The sequence below is a fragment of the Eptatretus burgeri genome, chromosome 3 (assembly GCF_056783735.1).
Source record: "Eptatretus burgeri isolate ZD-2024b chromosome 3, Ebu_testis_v1, whole genome shotgun sequence".
NCBI classification, from domain to species: Eukaryota; Metazoa; Chordata; class Myxini; order Myxiniformes; family Myxinidae; genus Eptatretus; species Eptatretus burgeri.
Window position 1 is genome coordinate 99,065,352 of NC_140963.1, and position 20,144 is coordinate 99,085,495.

The 20,144-nt window shown below is 44.0% G+C and overlaps 1 protein-coding gene across 5 annotated transcripts in view; it reads left to right on the plus strand.

The window, feature by feature from the left end:
• Nucleotides 1–20,144, plus strand: part of ATXN7L3 (ataxin 7 like 3) — a 109,480-nt gene that overhangs the window by 53,968 nt on the left and 35,368 nt on the right. For all 5 annotated transcript variants that reach the window (XM_085874660.1, XM_085874661.1, XM_085874662.1 and 2 more), the window contains 3 exons: nucleotides 3,938–3,960; nucleotides 4,052–4,097; nucleotides 4,332–4,366. In XM_085874660.1, coding sequence (XP_085730786.1) covers nucleotides 3,938–3,960; nucleotides 4,052–4,097; nucleotides 4,332–4,366 — 104 coding nt within the window. The remainder of the gene's footprint in view (nucleotides 1–3,937; nucleotides 3,961–4,051; nucleotides 4,098–4,331; nucleotides 4,367–20,144) is intronic.

The window sequence follows — 20,144 nt, forward strand, 5'->3', positions numbered from 1 at the left end:
GTGGTAACGATTACTGTGAAGGTGGTAACCACAAAGTTGGAATGTTTTTTTATTTATTTATTTTTTGTTTTGTTTGCAAATCATGGCTAAATGCTAATTTCCTCAATTTAATTGAGACCTCTTTATCGTCTTATTCACATCTTTTCTTTCAAAGTATCCACCTCTGTTGCCTCCATTTTGGATAATAGATGACTGGTTATAAGGGGTGTGTGTGTGTGTGTGTGTGTGTGTGTGTGTGTGTGTGTGTGTGTGTGTGTGTGTGTGTGTGTGTGTGTGTGTGTGTGTGACTGTTGGGGGTCTATAAGACCATCTCGCTGCAGAGGGATAGGGGACGAGGAGTTTTCACATCCTCAATTATCTGCCAGGATAATTTGCTACGAATCGGCGTCTCTTAATTGCATGGACCTAATCTGCTCGACTGAAATGTTTATTTGCCAATTCTATATACGCTCTGTTGTCCCAGGGGCTGACGACCACACACAGGTTTTTGTGACCAAACGACTTATTTCCAAGAAAATGGGACACGGGACAAGAACACCGCCATTCGTGTGGCGAGACAGACTGATCAAGTGAATACTAAAATAAATACCCTTGCATCCTTGTACCTACAACAGAACTGAATTAAGGCCTCAACACACTGTTCTTCATTGCATGGCCTGTGAGCTACTGGCGGCCCCTGGTGGCCAAAAGTGCGGCCCCTGATGTGTGGCCAATAATACACAGATGTGAAAACGCCCCATCATAATCTTCCATAAATGATAGAAATTGACACAATGGTTTCAAACGAGTGTTCCAACGCAAAGCATAAAATTAGCATAACTACATCAAGAAATGTTTTTGCAGTATACAAATGATTATGCTTGCAGCCCAATTAACCACAATGAAGAAGAGTATGTGGAGGTAGGGCCTAATAGCCATTACAGAGTCCTGCAGGTGGTATGGCAGCTGTCACACTGATGTCTTATCGGCAAAAGTGCCCCCCCCCCTCTAAAAATAGTGAAGATCGCTGCCTCAACACATCCACTCGGGATGACTAGTTGGAAGCCTGTCCAAATGTCCCTGGTCCCAGCATGGCATCAGTATTACAACCAAGATCGATGGCTATCGTCCTGTGGTGCTGACTGCACTTCTGTACTCAGTAAAAGATATGTCTCTACAGGTTCCACATTAGTACACTCATGAGCTTGCAACTGAAACCCTGCAGCAGCTTCTGGGAATTAAATGGTAAGAAAGTCCCCAATACCACATTCCTCAGGAGAGCTGGGATGCTCAGTGTTGATACGTTTATTACATCTGCTCAACTTCGAGGAACAGGCTATGTCTTTCATGTGCCAGAGCATTGACTGTAATATTTTATTTTATGTTGAGCTTTATATGTCATTATTACTTTTTTGCATTATTACCCTTGTAGATATTTCTTCTATTTTCATTAAATCCCCGTTTATTTTAAGTTGCTGTGTCCGTGTATCTGTTGTGGGTTCGAGTATAAACCCATGTGCTGTGCTTCCGTCGCTCCGCCCGTGCCACCAATGCCCATCCTGCGTATGTCATGAGTGGCAGTTTGGTTAATCTCCCATGCCCAGTTGTGGTGGAGGGGCGGTTAACACCGACCATGCCCGGATCGCCGAGCGGTTTTCCTTAGGAGGCGGACACATGATCCTCAGAGGTTATAGCGCACGCAGGATGGACATTGGCGGCACGGGTGGAGCGACAGAAGCACAGCACATGGGTTTATACTCGAACCCACAACAGATACCCAGACACAACAACTTAAAATAAACGAGGATTTAATGAAAATAGAGGAAATATTTACAAGGGTATTAATGCAAAAAGTAGTAATAATAATACGTGAAGTAAATTAAGGTCTAAAGTCAAGGCGCCTCCACAGACAAAGGGAAAATGAAAAAAAAATCAAATCCTCCCTTTATTCTGGCACTTAGCTTTGTCCAGAGATGATCTCCATTGAACTTTGCGATCGATGCACTTCGTCCTGCATGCGTAGATGCACCCAAAATGGCGCCGAGCCGCTCTTTGGGTGGGGGGTGGGGACAAAACGTGCATGAGGTAATTCGTGAGGATATATTCAATGTCAGGGCTCACCAACCACCGTGCAGCTTCCTCGCCAATCGCGCTTGCCGACGCTGTTCTCTACAGAATGGCGCTGCTCCCTTTGGTGACTTACACGAGGCATTGAGGTCCGTCTCATATGACCCAACTAAGAGTCAATGGCCAACGCCTTGCTCCACCATGCGAGCCAGTTCGCCTCAGCACGAATACGAGAATCATGGCGTCTTCTTGCATCGAAGGAAAGCCAGTTGTAATGCCCGATCTTACATGCCATCTGCTATCATCTTTCGACCGTGTGCGTCCCTTACACCCAACTCAACCCAACCAAAACCAAAACCTCTTCCTTCTGACGGCATGCCCATCGATCATCCACCTCGGGGCGTGGTTTACTGGTATGAAAACTGGGAAGACAGGGCTTCTGCCTGCTAGCACGTTTAGCTTGCTTGTGGTTATGGTTGTTGTTGGTATAAAAATGCACTTCTTTCATGTCTGGCTTGTAAATACAAAAACGTCGGGGAAGGTCACAAGGGGCAATTTTATACTGGGGAAATTTGGCTTTAATCGCTATCTAATTAACACAGCACCACTCCCCATGTTGTGACAAGTAACACTTAAGCTCACAGTTTCCCTACTTAATTTACATTGAGATGTCTCCTACACGTCCACGGACCAAGCAACTCAATACAATCCTAACTTTCCTGTGAAATTCCTCCATCTACCCCCACAACTGTAACAATTTATATTATATATGTACATATCGCATTCAGGAGCAAAACATTAGGATACATCAGTGTCATTACATGAATTACAAGGACGTGGTATGTGGGAGTTGAATCTTGGTTCCACACATTGAAGAGGATGAGAGGAGATTGGCACCATACTCTGTGCAGAGCATTGGTGCTGCCTAAGCAGTCTCCTTGGCTATTGGGCACAATCCTGGACGGGTCGCCACTCCGACGCAGGATACCAGCATGCTGGCACTCATTTTGCCAACCACGGAAGGATGACAGGCTGAGTTAACCCCACCTGGTATTAATTCAACAGCTGAGCAGGATTTGAACTCTGGACCCTAGGATCCAAAGCCCACCACCCTAACAATTAAGCCCACACCAGGCATACATTGAGTCTTCGGTTCAAAATGGTATACACTCAACATTGGTTCAAATGGGAACACCAAGCATCGGTTGAAATGGTAATATGAGGCATTGGTTCATATCGAAGGCAGCAATGATTCTTTCTGTCAACTGGAGTGCCCCGTTCATTATTTCTGGTGAGCTTGGGCGATGTCAATTACTCAGATGGCATCAACGATCTTTCATATGCTCCAGAAAACCCTCAGTTTTCATGGACAACTCCAACTCTGCTGTAGCATTCCTCATCCTTCAGACATGCTGGCAGCAGCAGCCTTTTTCCCCCTCTCTTACTCATTAACATGCACCAAAGGGTTTATTCCTACCAAAGGGGTAAAATCAAGGGATGTACTGGCTAACTCCTATATAAGTGGTAAAATGAAGGGATGTACTGGTTAACTGGGTGAACTTTACTGGTTAATTTACTCGTTTCTGTTATTTTTCATATGGTTTATCATGTTATGTTATGTAAATGAGATTTCAATTCCCAAATAGGTAAATTGGAAATTTTATGGTTGTTGGAATTTTATTTTATGTAATACGCTAAATTTATTACCAAATACATTTTATTTCCTTGTGAAGACCTTTTGTAACACTTTCTCTCAGCATATTGGATCGAGCACAACATTTCCATTCACAGTGAAAGAAAAGGGATGTATAAAAAGATTGCATTGGAAAGTTCAAGATTTTGGCGTATACATTTCTCTCATTTCATGATGTTTCTCTGTTGTATTTTTCAGCAAAGAAACGAAAGGCAGACAAGGTTTGTATTCAACATACTCTGAATATATTTTTTTTTGACCTTATTGCTTTCTCTGTAAGAGTTACCAATTTTTTTTATTTTTTTTTTACAGAACCCAAACTCACCAAGGCGAGCAAAATCACTGAAGCACAAAAATGGTAAAATGAATTTTCACTTGAATTTTTCACATTTCATGGATTGCAAGCTTTTGAGTTTATCACCTGCAATGTATATACTGTACTACATATATATATATATATATATATATATATATATATATATATATATATATATATATATATATATATATATATATATATATATATATATTTAAATAAATATACGTATACGTCTATATAGATAGAAATCCACTCGTATATATTTCCATTCAGGAGAAATTGGCAGTGGGATTTCTGATATCATGAAGGTAAGACATGCTACTTAAATTATTTTTTGTTACCTGATGCTTTCTCTTTTGTTTTATGCTGAACTTGTTCTTAAGAGCAAACATATGTTAATTGAACTCTGAGTTGACAATCATGTTCCAAGGAAACATTTGCTGCAGACAGATCTTTACTTCAGAGTATACATCTTTTGAGGCAAAATACCTCATTAGGTTTTCATTGAAGTGACTGAAAATCATTTTTGAAGGCCATCTGCAGAATGCTATCTGCCGATTTTTCTCCTGAAAGTTTGCCAAAAGAGTAAATTAAAAAACACATTTTTCTTTTCATATTTGTTTTCCTGGAAGTCGAGACTCATGGAAGAACTAAATGACAAAGGGTCAACACATTGGTACGAGTTCGGCCAGCTGGGTCATGAGGAGCTTCTTGGACCTGCTTCCTAACCTTTGACCCAGAAGCCGACAAGCCATAGATAACTCCACGGCATGACGTGTTGCTCAGCAACTACGAATGCCGTCTGAGACGATTAATTTAGGAAGGGTCCTCACGTCCAATTCCAGTGTTCAATCTCCCCAAATAGGGAAATAAATTCCCCCAGATAGGGAACCATGCTCTCGACGCCCCACTACTAGAAATCAAGAATGGCCGAGTGATGCCATAAGTGCGACTGGCTAATCACTGATCATACCGAAACTGTGGGCAAAACTCCCATCCACTCTTTGCATACTCTGTCTAACCCAGCGTTTCTCAACCTTTTTACCCTTGTGGAACCCTTGAAATAGTTTTCATGTCTCAGGGAACCCCTGCATAAAAATTATTATATACCATTATTAATATCTAGCTCTTTTATATTTTTATCGTAGTTCACGTGGTAAATATAATATATTTTTTTCGGATACCTGGTTTAAGGAAAAAATGACCCCCTTTTTGTCAAATTTGTTGGCAATGTAAAAAAAACATACTGCTCGTTTATGAGACCACACACCGAGGTTTTAATTCACAAAAAAAACTTGATAAAATAACCTCATGTAACTTGATAAACAAAATGTAAACAAATATAGCTGAAGCAATAAAGGTAAACAGAAGAACTAACCTTGAGAGAGAGAGAGAGACTTCGCGCCAGGAAGCACAGAGAAGATAGATGGATGGACACCGTGTATGCGTCCCGTACTTGAGTCAGTCACTCAATGATACACGAATCCACCGCATACAGGACGTCCACAAACCAGTTAGGGCGGTTTCACACTGGCGCCATAATGACATCGTTAAATACATTCCCTATGGTTGTTATAATTGTAAATAATATAATAGGTTGAAGCCTCTATTATAATATCCAAGGAGTTTCCAACAATATGCCGTATGTGTAGTAAAATTACGAATATTAAATCAAACAAAAACTACTCAAAAATACATTAGCCTATTTATTACTGTTTCTGGCGGAACTCCTCGCGACCTCTTGCGGAACCCGAGGGTTCCGGGGAACCCCGGTTGAGAAACACTGGTCTAACCAATGGAGAAAAGGAAAGTATGATCGGGCAGTTTGGAATGTTATATAAGATTTAGAAAAGGCACGCATATACAGGGTACAACACAAAAAGTGTCATGAAGAAAGATCTTACCCTTAAACACACAAGCCCCTTTGTCAGTCAATTTAACATGAACCTACAGACACATGTGCCTGTCACTCCAGGAAAATGACAAGCCAGAGGGATAGCCAGAGAGAGATAATGAAGGGTGGGCTTGTTGGTAACTCCTTGCTCACCGGACATAAGTCTGTGGACTTGCGTTGATCCCAACATGAAAGGGGAGGGAGAGAAAAGAGGGGGTGATGATGTGGTGTGCCGTGTGGGGAGAGATGTGGGTGAATGCTTCATAATGTGTTCGAGGAAATCATGATTACAAGTCAGTTAGTAACCCAGCCCTGAACGGGTCGCGGGTGCAATTGTTGATTACCCTTGTACATTCCAAGTGAACGTTTAGAAATATGGATAGGTAGAGAAAGATAGTGTGAATCGGTGTGTCGCTTGACACATTTTTCTTTTCATCTTTGTTTTTCTGGAAGTCGAGACTCATCCAGGGAAAAACTGGCACATCCAGGGAAAAACTCTGCAGCTTGTCCGCTGTCACTCCAGGGCACCAGTCTGTTTGGTTCCACTGCGGCTTGATCTCGCAATGCTCGCTCCTTGCAGATTCAACCTGACTCCTTGATGTCCCTGAATGCAAAAACCAGTTGAGGTGTTCCTTAATCCTTGAGTTTTTATAAAGTCCTCGCAATAGGCGTGGTCTAAGGATCGACCAGCACCATCTTGGTGTTCACAGATTCTGCCTTCCCAATGGTGCGTGCCTGTTGCCGTGCAGCTCTCATTGACCGAATATAATACCATGGCCAATATTGGAGGACAAACTCGAAGCTAACTCCTGTTCAAGTTGTTACAAATTATCGCCGCTCCACTATGAGCCAGAGAATGCTGCAAGAGCTTAGGACTGCAAATGATCCACGTTTGGTGAGACTTAAAGATTTACTTTTACGAGACAGACAAATATTCAAACAACCACTCATACCGTGTGCGTGTGTGTGCGTGTGCATGTGCGTGTATCTGATTGCTGTCTACATATTCGGGTTTCAAAATGTGGAATGGAGTCCTCCCAGGGCAGGCTCAAAGCATCCACCTTCATTTTGGTAAGGGTCACGATTTATGGAGGCGAGGAGATTGGGACCATACTCTGTACAGAGCGTTGGTGCTGCTTAAGTAGTCTCCTTGGCTATTGGGCACAATCCTGGATGGGTCACCACTCCGACACAGTATACCAGCATGCTGGCACTCATTTTGCCGACCTCGGAAGGATGATTGGTCGAGTTAACCCCACCTGGTATTAATTCAACAGCTGAGTGGGATTTGAACTCAGGACCCTAGGATCCAAAGCCCACCACCTTAACCATTAAGCCAACAACAGGCATGCGATTTATGGACCAAGCTGTGAAGTTTTTTGTGCCAAGGGCTCTCTTCAGGATCGTCGCTGAGCCCCGGACAGCTTCCAACTGTAGTTCGTTTGTAGTAATATTACCAGGAATGGTTTGTAGCTCACCTGTAAAGTCGTTGCGGGGAGCTGATGGGATGGCGCATCATCCGTCCGTCTGTCCATCCACAAATACTAGCAACTTCTTTTCAGAAACTACATGTACAATTTCATTGAAATTTGACCACAACCTTCATCACCCATGATGGCATTAAAAAACAAAAAGGGGTCTGAAGGGGTCTACAAGGGGAGGGGTGGGTTGTCCTCCCACCCCCCCCTCCAAAGAGGTATTTGCTTTCTTCTCAGAAAAGATGCACACAATTCCGATGAAACTTCAAAACAACCTTCAGCTCCCAAGATACACCAAAGTTTGTTCATGACAGAAAAATCGGCCTCAAAAGTGGTTTAAGGGGGTTTTCCACCAAAATATGCATTTGCTTTCTTCTACAAAATTACACATACAATTCTGATGAAACTTGATCACCATCTTCACCAACCGTGATGTACTAAAGTTTGTTCACAACTTTTAAAAAAATTGGGGTCTACGAGGGTCTATGGAGGGAGGGATTTTTTCCCCCCCAAAATATGTATTTGCTTTCTTATCAGAAACTACACACGCAATACCGATGACACGTGACCACAACCTTTATCAACCATGAAGTACCAAAGCTTATTCATGGCATTAAAAAAATTGTGGTCTAAGGAGTTCTACAGGGGGGTTGCCCCACAAAATATGTATTTGCTTTCTTTTCTGAAACTTCACACACAATTTTTATGAAACTTAACCACAACCTTTATCACCCGTGATTTAGTCCAAAATCACTGGAAGTAACACCTCAATCAGCAATGTTTTCTTCTCTTTTTTTTGTACCGAAGTATAATATCTGGTCGCAACGCTTTGTTTTCGATGTCCACTCTCGATGGGATCATGAGGTCGTACGTGAGCAGTGCCTACTTCCATGTTTTCAGTCGTTACTTTTCGTGAATGTTCTCACAAATTTTCTGGAACTGGGATATCGAATATTTTTCAGATGTGCCAGCGGACGACTTTACAAACTCTGTTGTGTCGTGTGCACAGCTGTTCTGACATGGGTTTGTTTTTTCTTTTTTTGGTGTTCGGTCATTAAGCATAACGTATCACTCTTTGCTCATGCCACCTCCAGCCCTCACCATTCTCTTTGTTTTTTGTTCTTTTGTCCTCTTCCTCCCCCCCCCCCTCTCTCTCTGTTCCCTCCTTTTTCCCACCTCAGAATAAAATGCAGCACTCTCCTCCCACACCTCTGTCGCTCTCTCGCTGGCTTTGTCTGTGGTGTCTGGCTGTCTCCTCTCTCTCTCTCTCTCTCTCTCTCTCTCTCTCTCTCTCTCTCTCTCTCTCTCTCTCTCTCTCTCTCTCTCTCTCTCTCTCGCTCTCTCCTCTCTCTCTCTCTCTCTCTCTCTCTCTCTCTCTCTCTCTCTCTCTCTCTCTCTCTCTGTCTCTGTCTCTGTCTCTGTCTCTGTCTCTGTCTCTGTCTGTCTCTTTCACTCATCCCCTCCTCTCACAGTGTATAGCAACGTTTGGCAAGGCGTCGCTTTCCCAACCTCCACCCGCCTTCCTCGCTCTTCTCCCCTTTTTAGTTCCCCCTTCTTCACCCACTCCTCGCTTCCCCCCTTCCCTCAGTCCTCTCTGCCTCCCCTCTCTCCCTCTTTCTTTCTCCCCCTCCCCCTTTAATACTTCTCTCGAAGCGACCGGTTGTATTTGCTAGTGTACACACACACACACACACACACACACACACACACACACACACACACACACACACACACACACACACACACACACACACACACACACACACACACACACACACACACACACACACACACACACACTTATAGATATGTATATTGTACATATATATATATATATATATATATATATATATATATATATATATATATATAAAATATTGTGACGAATTTCGCCCGCCCGGCGTGCGATCGGCCACGTAACTCAAATCGCGACACGTCGCCCACCAGAACAGAATTCAGTCGTGACCCTCTTGGAACTACCGCCAAGGAGCTAGCCACGGGTGGGGGTTTAACCTCACCACAACCCAGTCCGCATTCTACCCGCGCGAAATAGTGTGAATCGCCGAATGTCGATATACCTAAGTACCCGCGTGGGTAGCGTACCGAGGAGTTGTACCATGCCACAGGTCGACTCCGAACACGAACCGCTTAAGCGGCTCGTTCCGTGCTGCAGGGATAACCGAGCGGAGTTATCGCCGACCTCGACGGTTCAGATTATTTATTGTCTACACCCAATACCAATCCCTTACGTGATGCAAAATGGAACTTTCAAACGAAGGAAAGGACGCAACGAAACGGGAAAACAGTTCAACAAGCAAGTGGTTTATTACATACGCAGACAAGGCACGTATTTACAGCCATACAGTGAAAGCAAGCACATATAACAGTCAAAGCAATGAAAGCAACGCAGAGCTACAACCGAATAAAGCAATATACAAGCACTTATTCAGGTTTACTTAAAAGACGCCCAACACATACATTTACACAAAAAGCAAATACAAGCCACCCTCATGGGCAAGGGGGCAGACAGGTCCATGGACCAAATGTACATGGGACCTGGGTGAGCGGCCAGGTCCACGAGACCAAAGGGGTCTTACCCGTGCCCTTGTGGCGCGATGGCGGGCTAGCCGCAATGTCAGTGTAACGTACCTGACTCCGTGCCCCTGGCGTGGTCGGTGAGCTCCTTTTGGCCGTGCATTGCGCAGGCACGTGTTGGTCGGTCGGCACCACGGTAGGGGTGGGGAACGGATGGGGTTGCCGGCACTATCTCAGCGCGGATGGGGGAAATTGTTGATGCTCGGGGTGGAGAGAGAGGAATGGCGGATGCTCCGTCCCGCTAGCGGGGCCTTAGGACCGCACCGACTCCGGCAAACTCTCGCCCCTGACCCCTCTTCCGCGTCCCTGCTTCACTCCGCGACTCGTCCCTCGACCCAGCAACGACAACCTCAACGACGACCTTCGTCTTCACTCGACCAGTCCAGCCAGCACAGCACCGCACAGCTCAGCACAACCCAACACTCGCGAGTCGCCTTGTGCTCGCGTATTTATAGACCGGGGAAGGAGAGTGTATGCTAATTTGCGGATCAAAACGCTTGGATTGGAGGCTTGGACGCGCTTGGAGGCGGGGCCACGCCACCCGACGTTTAGCCATTGGTCGGGCAAAAAGGGGCGTGAGCCTCTCCTGATCCGATTTCCCTCCAAAAAGGAGTCCACATGCATCGCGCTTGGGGGCGGGGCCACACCACCCGATGTTTAGCCATTGGTCGGGCAGAAAGGGGCATGAGCCTCTCCTGATCCAATTTCCCTCTTGCAAAGGCATCCATTTGTACTCGCGCCTCGACGCGTTCGGCAAGAATCACCGAACGGGCCCTGGACAGCACGATGTTCGGTTTTGGCAGGTGGTGTGGTTGATGGTTGTGGAAGGAGAAAGGCAAAGGTGGTGGGGGGTTTGCTGTGGTGGTTTGGTTGTTGGCAGGCGTCGTTTGAGAATGGCGGTGAAGCGATGTTTGCGGGGTGGAGTTGTGTAGGTAAAGAGGCGAAGGTGGTGGTGGTGTTTGAGTTGTTGGCGGGCTTATTGGTCCAAAATAACGATAGAGAAAGAAAAATGGTGAACTCAAAGCGTCGCAGCCCAGATGAATCGCACATATTCCCTCTAAACAACGGGTTTGGACTAACGACACATGAACTTATCGATATATCTAACCTGAGGACCTTTCTGGTGTATTGCAAATTTCCACAGGCATAACAATAACAATATATATATATATATGTATATATATGTATATATACATATACATATATTATCCCTGTGTCGTAAGAGGCGACCAGGGTTGCGTCAGGAAGGGCATCCGGCGTAAAACATGTGCCAAATCACTATGCGGATCATACGGATGATCCGCTGTGGCGACCCCTAACGGGAGCAGCCGAAAGAAATAGATACATATACATATATACATATACATATATATATATATATATATATATATATATATATATATATATATATATATATATATATATATCTATACACATATCTCTTCTTCTTTCGGCTGCTCCCGTTAGGGGTCGCCACAGCGGATCATTCGTATGATCCGCATAGTGATTTGGCTTAGTTTTTACACCGGATGCCCTTCCTGACGCAACCCTGGTCGCCTCTTACGACAGGGATATGGTACACATATTTTAACCGGGGCATACACCGGGCCCAGTACACTGCAACTCACTTCGCCGAACTCGGAAGGATGACAGGCTGAGTCAACCTCCTGGTGTGTATTAATTCAAGAGGCCAACAGGGCTTGAACTCAGGACCTTTTGGATCCGAAGCCGCTACCCAAACCACTACTCCAACACCAGGCAATATATATATATATATATATATATACACACACACACACACACACACACACACACACACACACACACACACACACACACACACACACACACACACACACACACACACACACACACACACACACACACACACACACACACACACACACACACACACACACACACACACACACACACTTTTCTAACAGGTCAATAGCTTGTTGAAAAAACAATCTACCCATACTACCAACTTAACAGGTATTTTTAATACACAAGGAAATGATGGCAACAAGACACGGGCACAGCATTGATTAATAAAAGTCATTAATCGAGGCAAACAGCATGAAAAAATTTGCGTTTTTCCTTGTTAACTCTTGTACATCACTTGGGGTCCCCGTCCTCTTTAATGCACCTAACAGTATTTTTCCCAACAATTGAATGTATGTCATCAAGCAATTTCAGGCTGCATACAATCAAGATTTAAATTTAATTGCTATTTTCTCCAAACCTGCACTTGGACTAATTTGAATTTGAGATGTGGTGAGTAATTTCACCCCAATTTAATACATTGTGGTCATGTTTGTGCTCCTTTCCATTGTATGTAACCCAACCATTTACCTGGATCTTCATTGCTTCACACTGTTTCCTGGTTACTTTAAATGCATATGTCTTTTTATCTATTGATTATGACAAAATAGCATACTTCTGATGACATTACACATTGGACTTGCAAAAAAAAAATCTAAAATTTGGATTCGTCAAGGGAAAGGTGGATAAAGTTATAACTCAGTGTGTCTAAGTTATAATTCCCAGTGAAAGAGTCTCTTAGATTTGGAGGAGAGAGAAAAATGATGAGGTGAGAAATTTTTTTTATTTTTTTTATACATGTTGCTTTTAAGGAGAATAAAATAGCATTTGGCATTTAATTGAACCCCCTGGGCTGGCAGAGAGGTCTAAAGGTATACACACTCGCCTCTGAGCCGTCAAGCCTGTGCTTGAATCTCGGCCGAGCTAATCAATGTCATCCTGTTGTCTCGCAGGCCAGGTGAGGCAGCAATGTGTGTGCCATCCCTCGGATGAACGTTAACCTCGGCGTCCATTCTACCAGCATTAGATTATGGGCGTTAAAGATCCCACAGTATGCTCGCGAAGAGTCGCCGAGCTATCTCCAGCACCCTGGCCAAGTTCCAAATTATTGCTGTAACCTACAGAGGGCACAGCATTGACGGCACAGCCACGCCCCCCTCAACCGATGATGCTACTTGCAGCCTTCTGCTGCTTACAAAAGGAGGACACCCCCCTGGTTATCATTAACAATTAAAATTTAATATCAACAAAATATAGCATGAAAATTCAACGTTTATTTTCTGTCTTCAGCCTCTTTATGGAGAGACATGTACTTCACAGCTGATTATATGGTCTACTTTCTTTGCTTTATGTTTTGTTTTCCTTAAAGAGGCACTTTTTGTTGTCTTGAAGTGGACTAGTAAACCCCTCCCAGCCCTTTTTGTACTGGGAAGAGACAAACTTCCTATAATTGTCTTGTTTCAGTACAAGGGGCTGGTTGTTTCATTTTGAGGAGCTTTAGTTTGTCGTTACATTCATGTACATTGAGCCCTGTGTTTGACAGCCTCAGCCTAATGACTCTGTAGCTGGAGGGTACAGGTTAAAAACATGCTGCAGGTCATGGCCGCCCGATTAGTACATGATCCCGAACTCGATTGTTCGGAGCAGGCTGATTTTGAGGTTTTGAGAGAGGTTGATATATTAGCAGGTGTAAAATGCCGGGGTAGCTGTAATGCCATGGACATACATGGTCGGTGGCCCTTGCGTCTACTTCCGCTTGCTTTCCTGAGGCCTCCATGGTGCCTCTGCTGTGGCTAGGGGTTCATTTGGTCTTTTGATGTCTCTCGTCGTTGCCTTGTACGTGAAATTTAGATTGGTGAACTAATGATCATTTTCTTTTCTCTTCTTTCTTCCTCTATGTATTATAATACTCTGACTATTCAATCTAATGAAACTTGTTCTCAACCTGCATTTTGAGTCCCACCACCAACTGTACCCAAGTCTATGCCACTACATATCTGCTGTGCTAATGTCTGGGGGGGGGGGTTGGGGGGGTGTGTGGTCTCGAGCAATTTCTCTGCCATCCAATCCTTCTTGAAGCTGAAGTTTCCGGATCTGTTTGCTCTTCATGAAACTCGTCCACACTGAGGTTTTATCTGAATCTTTTGCAGTGCCTGTCTACATGCTTCATAGGCTTGATTTTCCACCTTCTCACAGTTTGTGTATTTCTGCAAAGGCCTCTCTACCACTTGGCTGTGAGGTCTTCCTTGAGGATATGACACGAGTTTATGTGCTTTTGCCTTGCACTTTTGCATTCCCCAGGCTGCATATTTTTTTGTATCGCTCTTCACCATCATAGCCCAATTGTGCTATTTTCAATGCTGTCACTGATAGTATTGATGTGGTGCTGTATCGACATTCAACTCCTGACATTATGGTCTTTGGAGACTTTAATGTTCATCACAAAGAATGGTTTGTTCACTCTCGTTGCACAGATGCTCCTGCTGTCAGTGCATTTAACTTTGCCGTGTCGCATGACCTTTTTCGGATCATTTCAGCCCCGACTCAAATTCCTGATTGAGTTACTGATAATAATAGGTGTCTTCTTGATCGATTTTTGTGCTCAAACCGTGGGGATTGTACTGCAAAAATTCTCCCCCCTTTAGGAAACTCTGATCATGTCAACATCAAAGTTCAGCTTTCTTACTCCTCACCATCAACTGTTGTTCATCATGTCCATCGAACTGTCTTCCAATGTAGCTGGCTTACTGGGATGCCTTGTGTTCTTTTCTTGCCAATGATCACTGGAACTCAATCCTTCATTACAACCCATCTGAAGCTACCAAGGAAGTTACTGAGTGGATCCGTGTTGGTATGGACTTTTTTATCCATTCTCGGACCTACCAAGTGAAACCGCACTCTCAGCCATGGTTCACTTTAGCTTGTTCTGCTGTTATCGTCCATCGTAATCACTTTTTCAAACAGTATCATCGTGTTTGCTCGAGTGAGGCGCATCACTTGTTTTGCCTTGCGACCAACCACTGCAAATGAGTATTAGAGAATGCTAAGTGACAATATGCAGAATCTGTTTGTGATTCTACCTCAAATAATGGCTCGGTTACAGATATTTTTTGAGAATTGCAAATAGCGTTCTCAACCATAATCGATCATCAAATCCTGTCCTCTTCAATGGCCCTGAAGTGCTTACTTCTCCTATCGATAAAGTCATCCTCTTCACTGAGCATTTTGCTGCAAACTCCACACTTTAAAACCACAGATACCCATTGCCTAGTTGTGCTTCCTTTCTTGACCCCAGGCTTTCCACGGTAATCATCACACCCAGGAAAGTTGCTCAGATTATTTAAGGGCTTGACGTCGCAAAATCTACTTGGCCAGATGAAATCCGTGCAATTGTTTTAAAGATGTGTCCACCTGAACTGTCTTCTGTTCTCTCAAAATTGTATCACTTGTGTCTGTCAAAATCTGTGTTTCCACCGAGCTGGAAGCAGGTTTCTCTAGTCCCTGTCTTTAAAGGCTCTGGTGAAAAATCTGATTGTTCTATCGTCCTATAAGCAAAGTGTTTGAATCTTTGATCAAACGGCAATTCATGATTCATCTGGAAACCCACAGCCTCCTAAGTGATGTCCAGTATGGCTTTTGACATTCAAGGTCTACTGGTGATGTTCTCTCCCTAATCGATGAACATGTGAATGGGGCTTTGGATCATCGTGGAAGAGCCAGGGTTGTTGCTCTTGACATGTCAAAGGCTTTTGACAAAGTGTGGCACAATGGCCTCATCCGTAAGCTAAAATCATTTGGCATCTCTGAAAAATTGCTCGATGCAATTTCTGACATCCTTTCAAATTGTGAAATCTCTGTGGTACATGAGGGACCTACCTGTCAATAATACAAATGCTGGTGTTCCTTAGGGGTTTGTGTTGGGCCTAATATTGTTCTTGTTATAAATCAATGATCCACCTGATTGTATTATTTCTCAATGAAGTATTTATGCAGATGACTCAACACTGTATACTACCTTGCCAGGAACCTTGTCTCCTCCTTCCCGTGTCCATGCCAGTCCCACTCCCAATCAGGACCGAGAGAGTGTAATTAACTGGGGAAAAGACTGGCTTGTTACTTTCAACCAAAAAAAAACTGCACTTGCTGTCTGTGTCTAGTTCAAGATCACCTTGGTTTCCAACCCTCTCTCTGGCTTCTTCACCTTTTTAGGAACTTCCTGTTATTCGTCTGCATAGATTGGATATCAGCTCAAACCTCAGCTGGGAAAAGTACATCTCTGGTATAGCTAAAAGAGCCTCCCAGTGCCTTGGCTGCTTATTTTGTGCTCGGCGATGCCTTCCTCAAATTGCTATGCTCCATCTATACAAAGCCACTACACGACATGTGGAGTATCATTGCCATATTTTGGCTGGTGTTCTGGCCTGTCATCTATCTTTCCTTGACAGAATCCAGCGACATGCTATCATTTTACTGGGACAGAAGTTGGCCTCATCCTTGGAATCTCCCTCAGTCTGCTGCTCTTCTTTGAGCTTTTTCTTGAGATATTACCATGGAATGTGCTCTGAGGGTTCCTCACAGGTTGTTCCACCTGTGCATACTTTCAGTCGCTCTATACATTTGGCACTTCATTCCCATCCATAAACTGCATCTGTCCCCAGGATTATGTTGCATTTATCTTTTTGCTCACAGGACTATCAGCCTATTTGCTGATGTTATTGGTTGATATTCTGAAATAAAGTTGCTGGGGAAAAAAAAAAGCTGCTGATGCTGATGAAAACATTATTGCTGCTGATATCAAGTCTATCCTGTTTTCAAACCTCCTCATTTGTGACCCAACAATATGGGTTTTTCGCAGGTCGACAGGTCTGCAGAACCTTGTCCGAAAAACCTTCTCTGCTGCTCTTGCATACCCTCTCTCTGTTCTATTCACTGTCTCATTTGCTCAAAGTCATCTGCCATCTTCTTGGAAACCAGCAAATATTACTGCTTCACATAAAAAGGTGCAAAAACAGATCCCTTCAACGACAGACCAACCAGCCTGCTCTCAATCATCAGTAATGTCATGGAATCCATCATTGCTTCCGACATTAAATCCTTCCTCTTCTCCAAGGGTTTGATCTGTGGTCATCATTTTGGATTCTGACCAGGGCACTCTACCCTGGATATGCTGCTTCTACTCTCCCAAAAAGTATGGATGTCCTCAATACCAGACACTAGATCAGAGCCATCTCCCGAGACATATCTTGAGCTTTTGATATGGTCTAGGCACCCAACACTGCTCACCAAACTCTCCTCTTATGGTATCCAAGGCAATCTCCACTCATGGCTCACAAACTTCCTCTCTGTTGTAGTCATTGTGTGGCTCTCAATGCAATTCTCTCATCTCCTCTTCATGTCCAGGCTGGAGTTCCTCAAGGCAGTGTTCTGGGCCCTGTTTTTTTTCTAATCTTCATCAATGATCTCTCCAACTCCCTGGAAAATCCTCTTTATCTTTTTTATCATGACTTCACCCTCTGCCGTGCTATCTCTCATCCTTCAGATCACGAGGCAGCAACCTCTTCACCTTCTGCAGAGCTGGATAAAATCACAAGCTGGTAAAAACACTTGGAACATGTCCTTCAATCCTGCCAAATCTCACATCCTCACTATGTCTCTCTGAAAGTACCATCTGGAAAACCCCTCATCCACTTTCTTAACAATCCTCTTGAAGTTCTCCAAAGCTGGCCTCCAAAGCTCAACACTGATTGGGCATACTCCATCATGCAAAGTCCTTCCTTGGCATGCCTGAGCTCTTAACCACATCCAAAGCTTTAATCCACAGCTTGATGGAGTACTGCTCTCCCCTCTAGGCTGGTGCTCCTGCCTCACACTGAGCTCGGCTTCATGCTGTGGAAACCAAGGCTTTTCGGATCACTGGTATCTCCCGTGATGAAGCTAAGTCTTTGGGTCTTTCACTCTCTCACCGCAGACATGTCGGTGGTCTTTCTGTCTTGTACCAACTCCTCTCCTGTCTTGCACCCCCTACTCTGACTGTGCTCTGTCCCCCTAATATTTCTGCAGGGTGCTCAAGGTCTGCAAGCAACCCCCTTCTGGTGAAACTGCCAAAATCAAGAATCACTGCTCACCTTCACTCTTTCATTCCTCTTTTTTCCTACCCCTGGAACAAACTCCCACACTGTCTTCAATCCCAATCTTCCCTCCAGGTCTTGAAAACAGCTGTTCACCACCATATCATATCTTCCCCCATCCAAAACCATGACCTTTTCTCACCCCATTAACCCACCCTAAACCCCCTCTTTCAAATTCCCCGTTTTCCTTCCTGATAGTCCCTGTAATGTCCATCTTGTTTATTCGCCATCCCTCTCTCTTCCATAGATCTCCTGATGTCCCTGTTCCCTCCTATTGTTGTGTTTCGCTCTCTTGCCCCCTCTTGTTTCCTGCTCCCTTTGTTATATGTTCTGTGTTAGCTCTTATATGAGCCTGGATGAAGTACACGAAAAAGACCAATCACCTTTGGACAGGCTGCTGCTCCTCTCCTAGCAAAGGTTCGAGGCTCATTCTCAAATGAGGTCAGGAACGTCTCCCTGAACAGCTCTCTGGTATTTAACAGTCTCCCTACTCTGCTTGACATATTCGCTGATTGTGGCATACAGGGTACATTCATACAGTGCCACCTGTTGATATCCCTTTCCTTTCCCAGTGGAGGATAGAGTGCTGCAAGCCAGTGTTTTGGGCTCAGTCTTATTCCTCAACCATTCAATAGATTTCTCTGATTCTCTGGAAAGCCCTCTTTCTTTTTGCAGATGACTCCACATTGTGCTATACAGTACAGTACGTCATCACACTGACATAGACAGAAGCTGCATTACTCGGCTATTGATGCAACATTTCCTTCATTCCTGCAGAACCTCACAGTCTCATCCTATCCTTCTAATCGGATCGTCAAACAAATCCACCTATTTCCATTGTCAGTGACCAGAAGAGGTTCAGGCTCTTTATCCTACATTTGTCATCATGAGCCACAACCTCTCCTGGACCGTCCATACAGCAAAGCTAATCTCCAGAGCCAACTGTAGATTGGACATCCTCTGTCATTCCAAGTCTTTCCTTGAAAGATCGGAACTACTTGCACCCGACAAAGTCTTTATTTGTCACTCATCGAAGTACTGCTCTCACCTGTGGACTGGCACCCCAAGATCATGTCTGCCTCTCCTGATTTATGTCGAAGCTTAAGCTCTTATTATGATTAGTGTCTGTGATGATGAGACCACAGCACAATGTTTGTTGTTCTCACATCACAGGCAGGTCCGTCGCCTCTGTGTTTTACTGTCGCCCCTCCGTTCTTGCTCCTTCGACTCTCTCAACTGTCCAACCATCCCCAGCAACTCCAAGATGCATATTTTCTCCCACTAATTCCCACCTAGTTAAACTTGCTAAAATCAATTTTGACTGCACACCCCAACTCTTTTGTTCCTTGCTTTGAATTTTTTTTTGTTTCCTCGATGGAAAAACAAATCCTCACCCACCGTCCCGTCACCCCTTTTTCTGTTTGTTAATTCCCTTGCTTGTTGTGTCCAACTGTTTCCTCCAACCTCACTTCTGTTCATACCATCACCTTGCTTTTCCATGAGCCTTGATCTTGTAAAACAAAACAAAACAAAAAAGTTGCCTGTCCCCAGGCAATAATGGTGACCCTTTACTCCAGTTCCAACTATGGTTTTAACTCTAATTTTAAGCAGTTATTTTCTCTAACCTACTGTAATTAGAACTGCAATCACTTCAGTTACTGGCAGTCCTTACTGCAGCAGTACATGAACCACAATAGCATAACCGATAGTATTTCCAGTTGACCTAAACTGCCAGAAGGCATTTGAAAGTACAATCTAACGGAAGACCAAATATTGCATTGGAGTCATCAGAAGGAACCCGAAGAAGTAAAGATCAAAGATGGAGTCATCATGAGGAACCAGGATAGGATTCGGGATTCAGCTGCTAACCCACAACCCTTAAACGCATTCAGCCGCAGCCAAGTGAGCTTTACCAAAAACTTTCTGCAAGATAATTCACTTCTCCTTTGACAGATAGATAAAGAAAGAGACATAGAGTAAAAGAGATGAAAGAAACGAAAAGGCAAGAATTAGAATGAATAAAGAGAATCGTGAAAAAAAAATTAGAAAGAAGTGTGAAAGAAACCAAGACCAAAGGTGTTTGGAAGAACCCGGATGGATAGATTTCAGCATTTACTCCCCAGGCTCAAACGCAGCAACAGGTACAAGCTTCCAGAGATCCATCAGT